The 13,557-nt window shown below is 42.5% G+C and overlaps 1 protein-coding gene across 1 annotated transcript in view; it reads right to left on the reverse strand.

The window, feature by feature from the left end:
- Positions 1-498: 498 nt before the first annotated feature.
- The window catches only part of RSPO3 (R-spondin 3), a 58,367-nt gene continuing 45,308 nt past the window's right edge, over positions 499-13,557 (reverse strand). Inside the window, exon 5 of the mRNA XM_058020387.1 lies at positions 499-1,693. Coding sequence (XP_057876370.1) covers positions 1,500-1,693 — 194 coding nt within the window. The 3' untranslated portion in view covers positions 499-1,499. The remainder of the gene's footprint in view (positions 1,694-13,557) is intronic.

A 13,557-nucleotide genomic window follows, 5' to 3' on the forward strand; every position in this document is an offset into this window, starting at 1 on the left:
ACATTGCTGTCTGGATGATTAGGATATTACTTGGAAAGTCACTGGCACCTGTCACTCAGGTGTCCTCAGCCTGAGAGACAGGCTTCAGTGTTGGACAGAGTATTTTTTAAAGTCAAACTCACTGTGAGAAACAGAAATAGTGAACAGGGAGGGGAACTGACTCCTGCCACCTGTTCTAGTCCATGCTCCACAGTGGGTGGGCTGCTACCCCCGTGACAGCTGTCATTGGGCAAAACATGGCAACAGAACACAAATTGTGAGGTATGTTGGTTCCTCAACATGTTTCTGGAAAGGGTAAGTCCATTTCTGGGCAGCAATCAGTGTGTAGCATAACCTGTGTTTCACTGATGGGCTGCTCTAGCCTCTAACAAACCTGAATGGTACCACAGGATTTGGTTTGTCCACTGAGCAATGGAGACTTTCACTTCTGCTGTGTCAGAGAGAAGAACTAGAATAGGAATTTAAGTAAAATTGGACAGAAGTTTGTAATTTGTATACGTTGGTAAATTTATTTTCGTGGATACTCTTTTGCTAGATGCACAGTGTGGGTGTAAGTTGTGTCCTCTTCAGTCTGTGAAGCTATGAAATTATTCCCTTCCCCAGTAGAAAAAGACACCATCACTGTGAAAAACACATACTTACATGATCTACTTTTCTGGTTTTTATTAACTCAACGTTGTCTCCTACAAATACGATTTGTCATTCACCAGAAGATTTGAAATGTAGACTTAAGTTACACATAGGTATAAAAAGCATAAAACAGCACACGGTACCACTGTTTAGACCAGAAAACATTGTGTTGTCCAAAGATAAGAGCGTTATTCGAGCTGAGCTCAGTTTCCTTCTGCCTCAGGGATTCAGTCTTCAAAGCTGCAGATGCTTCTGCTTCTTATCCCTCAGCAGCTGAAGCCCTGCTGGCTTTCTCCTGATGTTTCTCACCCATGTCTGGAGCATGGACCGGGAAAACACAGGGCAATCCCATCCTGCTCCACCAGAGGTTGTAAAACCTTGGGCTCCTACTGGCTCTTCAGAAATGTTTTCCTCCTTCTCTTAATTATGTACAATATATGAAGGGATACGATTTTCATCTTTGATTTAGACATATCTCTTGCCTCATACTTAAACAATAACTTGAAAAATATTTTACAAAGAAAAAGAACATTGTTCATCTGAAAGTCATTCATTATTATATTGCTATATTTTATACCCTATTATTATTATATACAAAATTTCTTAATTGCCTTTTACAGATGCATGGAAGCATATAATATAACAGTTTTAAAGGATCCCATCTTTAGATTTTTTTTTTCCTTGGCTCATGTCAATCTCTTTAATAAACTATGGTTGCTTGGAGAATATAGGAAGTATTTGGAATGTTGTTTAAAGTTTAATAATAACTGGTAGCATTGTCCATTTGCGGCCTGAATGGTTGGAACACATGTCAGGGCGATCTGGAAGAGATAGCAGCATCATAAGACTTAAACAATCATGGAGGGCCATTATTGTGCAGTGTCAGCTGGTGCCAGGTCCTGTTCTTTGTTTGGGGCTTTCCTTTTCTTCGGCTGCGTTTTGTTGTTGCTTTCCCTCTGTTCTCGGTTTTGTCTTCGGGCTGCTCGCCCTTTGCCTTCCTGTCTTGTCTCCTTGCTTTCATCTTTGTTGGATTTTTTCCTTTTTTCCTCCTTATTTTTTTTCCCTGAAAAGAAAATATGGCCCATTAGAAGATTTGCTCAGACTATTGAAATTTCTGAGTCCCTCACTTTGCCATGACCCATGAAACCAGCCCTGGTTTAGCAGCTCCCATTAGGAGCTGGACACTAGTATTTGGAAATGTCTGACCACCACACCCACATCCCAAGGGATTCTTGGTATTGCAACATGAATCCCATTGCAGAGTGTCTGCTCCAGCACAGGTGTGTGATGGTCTTCAGGCTAAAATGTGTCTCAATTCAAACTCTAGACCATTGTCACATAATTAGGTATTCAAATACTTTATTGCTTTAAATCAGGTTGAGATGTTGAGGAATTTGTTGCTGCTACAGACCTCTCCCATAAAGGATCCGGTCCCCTTAGGAACATTAAAACTTTGTATATTGGCTGTGGAGATGATATAATAGAGTACATTTGTGCTTGCACGAGAGGAAGAAATTTTTTATGCTGAGTGTGGTGCAGCACTGGAACAAGGCTGCCCACAGAAGCCGTGGATGCCTCATCACTGGATCTGTTCAAGGTCAGGCTGGATTGGGCTCTGAGCAACCTGATCTAGTGAAAGATGCCAATACCCATGGCAGAGGTGATCTTCAAAGATCCCTTCCAACCAAAACATTTCTGTGATTCTATGATTCTTTACAAACCAGTGCAGGAATCACATTGGCTTGAACTTGTAAGTCCACACGAGCCTAAAGCAGATTAGATTTTTGTCTGTGTGGAACTACTGAGCTATGCAGGTGAAATTCACCTGCAGTTAGATGGATCTCAATGATATCTTCAAAGGCAACTTCTCTGGAGACTTTCCTGATAGAATGTCATACTGACCCCTATGCCTTCTTACATGGAGAAATTTCTGGACAAGTATTGAAAAACATCTGGCTAAACTCTCTTTTATGGTACTCAATAATGATACTAGTAATCTGGCCTTCTTTGTTACAGAGAGAATATTTTTTGTTTTTAAACTTTAGCAGAGATAATCCAGGCTTTCCTACACCAGTGTGGGGGGAGTTCCACAAGCCTGGCAGTAGCTCTTGATGTTGAGGGTGCTAAATTTTTATCAATTTTGCCCATTCCTGCCTCAAAACCAAAGTCAGTGGTTTTTGATGCCTCACTGAGCTCTGTGGGAGTATGTCACAATTAGGGAGTAGCTGCAGGGGAAGTGGCTTTGTTCTGAGAACAGATAACCATCCAAGGAGGTTCAGGGTGCAGGTCAGATGAAGGAATAGAGATTCAGAGGAGGTGAAGAGAATGCAGAAAGACAGGAGCAAGATCAAGATGTGAAAATATGCTCTTCTTGTTGTGTAGCTCTATGGGAATATTTTACACCTTCTCCATTTTTTACCACCACTGCCTAGGACTGGAGAGCAGGGGAAAGTTTGGATACACACATTAAGTAGTGACCAATATCTGCCTTTATCATTTGTTGTTACTGGAACAGTAAAACTTTAAATGTAAAAGGACACCTTAAACTTCAGGGAACCAGTTACTGATTACCTGAATATACACCCACATAACTGCTGAATCCCTCTCTGAATTTGTAAATGCCCTCTAAGATGCCCAGAGGTGAGCAGGGGAGACCTGCAGAACTGGTGTGGGAGGCTCAGAAAGAGCTACCAACCACTGGGAGAACTGGGAGACTTCCATGCAGAGGTAAGTCTGCATCTTACCCAGCTGTAATGCTGTCTCTTACTAATGGATAAATGACAGTATGGGATTTCATTCCAGTGGTTTGTAAATACTGTTGGCCCAAGATGAAATGTTATTTGAATGGAAACTGTCCAGACATTCAGTGTTTGACATTACTCACTTGGTGATTAGCCAAAATCATTCAGCTGTGACTTCCCAGCCACAGTTCTTTAAGTGTGTTGGAATGACATGTAATGGTTTCCCATTCAGTCATGGACCAGGATATATGTATTTACATGTGTGTGGATATACTAAGAATAAGATATCTTTATCTAACTAGAGACTTATCTAGGCACAGTTTTACTGTTTCTGTTTTAATCAAGCTGGTATCTTAACAAATGACAAGGAAAACTGATCTCTGGAAAATACTTAAAACCGAGTCGTAATTCTCTTCTACTCTGAGGATAGCTAGTTTGGAGTCCTCTGTGCAGTTTGTACATGGTTTAATGTTACCACCTCCATTCTGCTGCCATTTGTGAAAAGATCTGCCCTCTAGACCTATACTGTTATGGTAAAGCAATTTAGCATAGAAGGGTCATCTTTGCTCGTCCTTTTGCTCCTTTCACTACTATTTTTAAAAATGAAAATTTTTGTGTGACAGTGTAATGTTACTCCTAGTCAGTTTGTGTTTCAGTTTAGACCCAAGAGAAGATTCTACCAGCAGTTCTTTGCTAGCATTGGGATATATTTTTGCGTACATCACCCTCCCTGCTCATATCCCTTCTTTCTTCTTCCCAGAGATTTGTTCCTGAATATTTTTTCTTCTTTCTTCTACTTGCTGAAACTCTCTTCATAGCAGCACATTGAACTGGGTACCAGATATCATGGAAATTCATTGAAAATTTGGGCATTTGGCTATCTGTGAAATGAAAAGTGCAAAAATTACATGGGCCATTATGTTTACAAGTTCATCTCTGAATACGAGTTGGCCTTTCAGTACTTAAAAAGAGTGTATAAAAAAAAGATGGAGAATGATTCTTCATATGGACAGATAGTGATAGGACAACGGGGAGAGGTTTTAAACTAAAAGAGAAGATTTTTAGATTAGATGTTAGGAGAAAATTCTTTATTGTGGGGGTGGTGAAACAAGTTGTCCAGATAAGCTGTGGCTGCCCCATCCCTGGAAGTGTTCGTGGCCAGTTTGGATGGGGCTTGGAGCAAACTGGTCTTGTGGAAGGTGTTCCTGCCCAGGGCAGGGGTGCTGGAACTAATGACGTTTAAGGCCCCTTCCAACCCAAACCATTCTATATTTCCATGACCTACTTCTCCTTTGAAGAAGATGGCAAGGCCATTATTAAAACTATGTTGGAACTCAGTGAAGAAGTAAACGATGCAACAACACGACCTGGAGGAATAGATTCTCCTGGAATTTCAATTCCATTTACGAAGAATGTTCTTGTTAGAACGTTCTCCCGGGCTGCAGCCTGTAACCCTTTACGCACACGGGTTTCCCTCTCTCGCTCTCTCGCTCGCTCTCTCGCTGCGGCCGCTGCCGGTTCCCCGGGCAGTGCTGCAGTGCCCGTGCCGCCCGCGCGGGGGCGCCGCGGCTCCGCGCCAGGCGGGGCGGGGGCGGCTCCCGCAGGTTCCCTTCCCTGTTCCCTCCTTCCCTGTTCCCTCCTTCCCTGTCCCCTCCGATCGTGTCCCAAAGCTCCCGCCCGTGCCCTTCCTGCCGCTCTACCGCCTGTCTTGGCTTTATCTTGCCTGCGGGTGAACTTTCCCGATGAGTCACGGAATTCATGCTACGATGCACTAACGTTACTAACGTTTATTTCTTCTTATAGATTCAACACAACCCTTCAAAATTAAAGATAAAATAACAAAATAAGCGAAGTATTTTTAGACAGGAGATGAAATATTTTCCAATAGATTGTTTTGCTTATGAAGAGAATATATATATCAGAGAAGTATTCGTGAGAATCTAATCTCTGATATTATTGCACTATCGTATTACGAATGTAATACATTAATAACTATTGTGTTACAAATGTATAATACTTGCAATATATATTACAATATAGTAATTGATTGGTGTTAAAGTATCTTTTATGTTGGAACTAAAGCTTTGTACAGACAACTGTACTGGAAGAATTGATCTGCAGGCACTGTGAGTTTTCTGGTTCACAGGAGATACCTTGCTGCTTCTAATAATAGCAAATTCGTATATTGATGAAAATCTAGTGACTTGCTATAATTTTGAGAAGTGCAGTAGTTCAAATTAAATGCAGACATGAAATTAGTTTGGATAACAATATAATTACATGTCTAATCAGATTCAAGGTGCTGAGTTCTTGGTAATATATTTTATAGCCCCGGGTCAAAGAAATTCCTGAGTCTGTATTTACGCAATCCATGTCTGAATACATCTATTTAAACAAGCCAGGGTATTTCAGAGAAGCCTGTGAATAATCTCCTCAGATGTGGTATTTCCACTAGATCTGTAGCAGTATTTTATGGATTAGTGGGAGGATGCATTGGCCCTGACTTGGGAGGCCTTGGTGCTCAAAAGCACAGTATGACAGACAGTTACTTAGAAAACCATGGCTGACAGGGATTAACTACCACAGGTGACAGATTTCTTGCATTTTAAGCATTGTTACTTAGTTCCACCGATTATATTCAACTGAAATTATTACAGGGGACTTGGGTGCTGAAATCCCAAACCACCATAGGAAGACACAAAATGTGATTGTGCAAACTGCTTCGCTTTGATGGGGGGGGGAGTATTACAGGGTAGGCTTCATGGAAATCCCAGAGGGATGAGAATCTGGCCTCAGACATTTGTGATGATTGTATTTCTTTCATCACTCCCATGAAGACATTTACTATGGGAGAGCAAAAGGAGCAAGAGGGTCATGGCACTGCTCCTATTGGGATTACAGGCACTGATGTAACAGGCCCCTCTTTGGAAGGGTCCCACTGCTTCTACTGTGACTGTCACCACGGACCACAAATCCTCCCCACTACACTGTAATAAGCTGAAAAGCTGCAATTAAAGACCACAAGCCACTGCTGTAATGTCCCACAGTGTTCTTTCACACCCCTCACAGCCTTGTCTGACCTCTTGGTGCTTCTTGGCTGCTGGAACACTGTCAGCACCGGTGCTGCAGTACCAGTGCCCCAATCCCTCTGTACCCCATGAGGCACAGGGACAGAACCTAAAGGTTAAGTGTCACTACACTGTATTGCTCTCCTTCCTACCTGTCCACACCCTTCTCAGAGGCATTTTTAGTCCTCTTAGACTAAAAGTCTGTCATGCTTTCCTCATCATGTGGCCTGGACAGCAACAGCATGACGCAAAGAAACCATGCTGAGCAAAGAAGCCAGGAAGAGAAGCAAGCCCCAGGCTCTGAACTCCCTTACTCTAGCTCTGTCAACAATACAGTCATGCCATATTATGCAAATGAGCACATTATTCTCATTTTCAAGAAAAGTGACACATTTTTTTTCTGGAACATAGCCTGTAGCATGTACTCACACTGCTTGCCAAGACAACATCCCTCCAAACCCCCGGCTGCCTAGTGATGCAATGGACTTTCTCCTTTCATTCCCAAGCCACAAGTGGCTGATTCATCTGGTATGTCTTTTTGAAGTTTAAACAGCATAACTGCATAACTTTTTTCACAGCAGTCTTTTTTTTTCTTTTCTTTTTTTCCTTACCTATTGTGGCCCTATTTCATAATCACTAGATTTCCGAGTAACCAGAGTGTGAGGGTCAACAACTTCAGAACAATCTAGATGCTACATGACTTAGTGCATTGCCTGGCCTGCTTTACTGCTGCAGTTGTTCCAAAATGCTGAAGAGAATATAGGTAAAACATTTAACAGAGCTAAGGTCTACAAAGGCATTCAAGGAGCAAGTAACTTGGCCAAACCTTGGTTCTCCTGCTGTTGAGATGCATGATGGTAGCCTACCTGGTTTCCATACCAGTCTAGATGGATACAGAGCTTAAGGCATGTGTCACATCCATAGTTCTATGTAGTGATCTTTGATAATCCAAGATGCCTGGACAAGCACAAAAGCCCTGGGGAATCTCATGAGGTTTAGCAAGACCAAGTTCAAGGTGCTGCACCTGTGTTGGCACAACTCGCAGTGCCAGTACAAGCTGGGCAGTGAACAGATGGAGAGCAGCCCTGCTGAGAAGGACTTGGGAATGCTGATGGATGAGGCTGGGCATAACCCAGCAATGTGCTCCTGCAGCTTAGAAAGCCAATGGTATGCTGGATTCCAAAGCAACGTGGCCAGCAGGGTGAGGGAGGGGATTCTGCCCTTCCTCTCTTGTAAGACCCTGCCTGGAACACTGCATCCAGCCCTGGGGTCCCAGGCACAAGAAGGACACTGACTTTTTAGAGCAAGTCCAGGGGAGGGACACCAGGATGATTAGAGGGATGAAGCCCCTCTCCTATGAGAAAAGACTGAGAAAATTTGGATTCTTCAGCCTGGAAAAGAGATGGCTTTGGTGTGACCTAATTGTGGCCTTCTAGTACCTAAAGGGAGCCTAGAAGAAAAATGGAAAGGGGCTTTTGACAAAGGCAGGTAGTGACAGGAGAAGGAAGAATGTCTTTAAAATGAAAAACAATACGTTTTCATTAAATCTGAGGAAGATATTCTAGAACTGGTTGCCCAGAGAAGCTGTAGCTGCCCCATTCCTGGAAATGTTCAAGACCAGGTTGGATAGAGATTGATCTAGTGGAAAGTGTCCCTGCCTATGGCAGGGGATTGGAATTAGATTATCTTTAAGGCCCATTCTAGTCCAAACCATCCTGTGATTCTATGATGATGCTATAACTCAAAAGCTATTGATACTTATGGTTGAGCAACTGTATTATGGGACTTGGTGACTAACTTGTTCTTACGTGTCCTATCTCCTCTGAAGAGTGGAAATACTTCTCTAGATGTAGACTTTAGATGTCTTTGTATGAGGATCCTTAAGGTTTGTTTGCCTCTGAAAATAGGATCTGGGCTACTAGATTGCATTCACTTGAAAAATGTTCTTATTTACATTGTGTGTGCTAGCTTGTCCTTGCAAGAGCAGTGCTGGAGGAGGCACATTAGCAGGAATGAGAATGTTGTTTCCAAATACAGAAATAGCTGGGGCCTGCACCACAGCCATTGGCATGAAGCAGGCAGAGAGGAATGGGACGAGACTGACCCAGTTATTTACACCAAGACGGGAGATGTCGGGTTTCTCACTGCTCTATGAGATAAGGAGAAGGTTGTTTCCTGTTAGGTATATGGGAAGTCAGGAGATATAATTTCTTCCGTGGATGGTGAGAAATGACACTTCCACACTCATGAGCTCATAAGCAAGGTTTATGGAAAGTCCCTGGCTTGTGATGACCTCTTGCAATAGAAACTGGTTGGATGTGCCCTTCCAGTACCATAGAAAAGATATTGCCAGTGCCTGAAAATAGAATATCCTCCAGTCAAAGAAGCAGCCAGAGAAGGAGGATTCCTATAATGAGTTCTGTTTGCTGTTTGTGGAGACATTTACTGCCGCCTTTTCAAACAAATGCTTGTGGGGATTTATTCCTTTCATGCTTGTCTGTTGGGACTAAGGGAATTTGCTAGCAGCCTTGTTTTAATCGGGATTAACGTGCTAACAACACCAATTTTGTAATTACATTACAGTTTTCATCTTATAAGAACCCGCAGCTTATAAAGTCTGAACACAGCTTCCAAAGACAGGGAAGTAATGGCAGTTTAGCAGAGCAGAAAATCACTCTCCATTACCTAGACCATGCTGGTATTAAGGAAACTGGCATTTTCTTCTTTTGAGACTTTTAATGGTGACTTCTGAATGGGATTGGGTTTTTACAGTTCTCCTAAAAGAGGGGAAAAGGTCCATGAGTGTCCAAATCCACTTGATGGGCCTCTTTGAAGACTTGGAGAATCAGGAACTAGGACAAATATTGGGAATAATAGTGATTAGTAGTAAAAGCCCTTACCCTGTTGTTAGAGCATCAGGATATGAGAAAAATCTCTAATAGCCTGTTTTCCTTTTAGTGACCAATAATCCAAGCCCTCCCATTAGCTTGGATTGAGGTCATAAATATGGTCTTTTTTAGAGACTTATTTCAGCTGGTGCAGTCTTTTGAACAAACCAGAAATAAAAATGTGATGCTGCATTATGTCAGAGTTGCATGTTTAGTCTGCTGCTCTAGAAATAATCAAGAAAAGTTATACATGATAAGAGACAGATGCTAGTGCCTCAGCAGGCATTTAAACTCTTTCTAGTACAATAGCAAAATGGAGAAAACCCCCAAAGAAACTTATTTCTTTACTTCTCAAATTTGTGCTCAGTGTGCTCTGAAGGGAGGGATGAGTGAGAAAAGATGTTTTCCTTGGCATTACTTATACTGATTGCCTCAATGGAACCCAGTAATTTAGATGATACTTATATGACCCCAATATCTGGGTGCATCCCAAGGAATGCCTTTTTCCATTATCAACCTTGGCTCAGAGTTGGCCTATACTGGTGATTGGGTACAGATCCTGGAGGCATTTTGCAAGTGCTGACTCCAACACTTGAATCAAGCCAGCAGCTCCTGCGCTGGTACTATACACCAGAACCAGGGAGCCTGGGCATCTTCCGCCATTTCATTTGCTGGTATAGGTGCACCTATACCCTCCTCCTGGAGTCCCCTCCTTACTTTTTCTTAAGTTTTCTGATGTGCCAGGAAGGTAAAGGAAGATGAGGAGTCAACAGGATGCCCTCTGGCCTCTCTTGGAATGGTTCACTTGTCCCCTCCACTCAGAGCATTATTTGTTTGCATTTCTACCTGGGGTGACACCTGTGCTGACAGGTAGACAGGAGTCCCCGTGCACTCCAGTCCAGCTGAACAGCTGGATCAGCCTGTCAGCAGCAGGTAACATAACATGCAGGGGGACAGCAGCTCCTGATGGATCCTCTCAGCAAATCCATCAGCACAGAAGCAGGCTGTTTTTACCAAAATTCACCAGAGGCCCAATTCTGACCTCTGTGTTGTACTTGCTCAAACACACAGAGGTCACCAAGGTTGGTGTTTGGTGTAACTGAAGGGAGAATTTGTTTTCAAGGATACTTTTCAAGTCAAGGTGTTGAAAATTGACTGTCTCTTTCTGTTTTGTGTCTCCAGTGTGTGTGTACTGTTTCAGCTGGCCAAAGCATTGATCCTCCCCTCTCTAAGTAGTGCCAATATTTCCAAATACATTTTCACATTGATTAAAGTGACAGGTCAGTCACTAAATTTCATGTGGATCCGAGACTCCAAAAGTTCCCTGTCTAAAAGGGTGACATGAGATTTAACTTTGGCCATCTCCATGTGTTTCTGAAGGATTTTTCTTACCTATTGAGAGAACACCTGGCAGTTTACCAGGTGGAGAGAAGCTTATGGAAAAGGACATTGGGATCACCAAGACTCCTGGGCTGCCTCTCAAAAAGGCTCAGGGAATTTATATGCCAGAAAGATTCAGAGTTTAGCCCAATGAAGCCTAGGAATCTTGGACTAAGTTGCCAAAGGGATCTCAGGTTTTCAGGCTGTTGAGTCTTTGTCAGCGTGCCAGGTGGGCTGCCAGAGGCCAACCCAATGGACAAGCTGAAAGGATACTAGGCAGAAACCTAACACAAAGGCAAGGTTGTTTCAAAAAACTGCCTACTTTCAACTGGGACTTCATTGAAATCAGCAAGTTTCTGGGAAATGTGATGACTCTGGTAATCTGGTATTTTCCATTTCTTTGGAAAATCAACGCCTATAAAGTATTAAAAAAGTATTTCTAAGTGAGGTTTGTGGTGGATAGGCACAAAAGGAACTTGAATGCAAATATTTTAACGTTGCTCGTAATTCTTCAATTTAACATGAATCACAGATAGGAGTTGTCCATGTGAATTTTATCCAGGCTGTCTTGCCTTCTTTTATTTTTTTTTCCTTCCCCAAGGATGTGATAAGTTTATTCTTTTTAAATTCCTCTGAGGATGAACTTTGCATTTAGGGCTTTTTGTAGTAACACAGCTTTGCACACTGAAGTGAGCAGCCAGCTTTATGAGTAGCTGGAAGTGGAATGTGAAGAATGATTTTGCCATGTGACAGTGCATCACTGGAGCCCACTTAACTTAGGATACTTCACAAACTGACTGCCATGCTCTTGAGATCGATGCAGGCAAGTCCCTGTGGCCCAAAGGCTGGAGGAGATGCAGCCTCTCATGACAGAGCACCCCAAGGTGCTAAGAAAGGTCTGGAACCCCTGATCCAGCTCCCCAAGGAGATATGCCCCGTGTCCTGTCTCATACATATCCTGCCAGCAGTGCACAATGACCATTCAGCACAACTTGCATGTTTTATTTCTCAGCTTGGCAGGTGCTTTGGGAGTGTTACAGCAGTGCTGGTAAAATGGTAACACCCCTCGGTGTTGCTGTGGTGTGTGTGCAGCCGGTACAGCAGGGCTGGCTACGGGAGCTGAACTGCTGGAATGCAAGAAAGGTTCTAAGGAGCCTGATGCAAAAGTTCAGCAAGTGATATTTTCGGTACAACGATGTATTGCACAAAGTCAGGATCCTCTCTAGCCTCTCTGGGGAAAATTGGGACTGTGGGGGTCAGCAGCCTCTCTCTCCAGTGGCTTCCTGCCTCCAGGTGAGGAAGCCCACTGTACAGTAGTCACCAAATATGTTCACGCTTCTCTTTCAAACTGAGTAACTAATCATTTTCTTGCCTACTCCAAGAAATTCTGCTTCAGCCAAAAGCAGAAATTGCTCACTATTTCTACAGATTTAAGCACTACCTGCTTTTGTTAGCAACTCATTTGGCACTCTTTTATAAGATCTGAGACCAACCTGCAGCCACCAAACCAAATAATAGTTTGCAAGAGTCTGGAATGGCATACTCAGAAACAGCTTACAGATAGTGTAAAAATCTCAGGATCAAGAAAACAGCAAATATTGGTGCACACATACTGTAGCATGATACTATAAGGAGCAGGATGCTTTGTCCAAGGGATTCAGAACAAATAGACTCTTACTCCAACCTCAACCAGAAACTCTAAGAAGTTACTTGAAATTGTTGTTTTACTTTTGAAAATGTTACCCAAGATGTCTCTATGTCCAGGAAGTTAATTTATGTGCTGAAAGAGTTTCTTTCAGATCAAAACCAGAGATTCCATCAGCCTTAAGTATTCACAGAGACAAGACTCTTCCATCTCCATGTTACATCTTCCATTATGTCACATTTAAACTTGAAAGATTTATGCATCATAGCTTTAGTTTAATTTAAGAGCACTATGGAAAAAAAAAAAATCCAGCAACAAAAAATATACTGTGTCTGGGAATGCAATCCTTTTTCTCAGTGACAAAGACTTTTTTTTCTTTATAATACTATATTTAAATTACTTTATCAGGTTCCACAAGTGTAAAGCAGAGGTAAGAGTTCCTTAATTTTGGTGCTTTAGACTCTATGGATAAAAGCCACTACTGCTGCAAATCAGAGCTGCCACAGTGCACAGAGAGTTCTCCTTACTGAAGGACCAAATGTCGTACTTCAAATAGAGGGCTCAGGATTCTTTTCTAAAGAATTATTGTTTCCATGCTCATGCTTAAAGGTAGCAAGGGCTGGATCACCCACTGGAATTCCCCACCACCAGCCCACATCCATACAAGAAATAAAGTCAGTTCCTCTGGATTTAAACTAAATACTTCTGGTTTAGCAATGCACGTTTCTGCTTAGGCAATAAACATCTGTCATCTGCCATTCATTAATATTAATTATAAATGGTCACTAGCTCATGGGATCCAAGTCCACCAGCTGAGATTTTTCCAACTCTGACCTTGTGAGGGTTTGTATAAAAAGTGCTCAGAAGGGTTCTTCGACGCTCGAAGCCAGCAAGAAGTGCAATTTGCAGAGTGTAGCATTTAGATTGTGCACTTAGAAAAAGGGCAGTCACAAGGGGTGATGGGGAGTGGGGGAGGGAGGGGAGGAGGGAATACAGAGCCTGAAATGGAGCTCCTTTAAATGCTTAAGAGTTTTAGCCCTTTCTGCAGGCTAATGACAGGGAGAGGCATTGTCCATAATGAAACCAGCCCATCCATTAAACATTACTGTAAATGAAAGGTTGCATGAATTAAAGGTTGTTCATCTCATGTTTCAGGAATGTAGCTGTGTTTCATGTCTGAAGCCTGTTTTCCTTTTAAATGGAGT

Source organism: Melospiza georgiana, chromosome 3 (genome assembly GCF_028018845.1).
Source record: "Melospiza georgiana isolate bMelGeo1 chromosome 3, bMelGeo1.pri, whole genome shotgun sequence".
In the NCBI taxonomy this organism is placed as follows: Eukaryota; Metazoa; Chordata; class Aves; order Passeriformes; family Passerellidae; genus Melospiza; species Melospiza georgiana.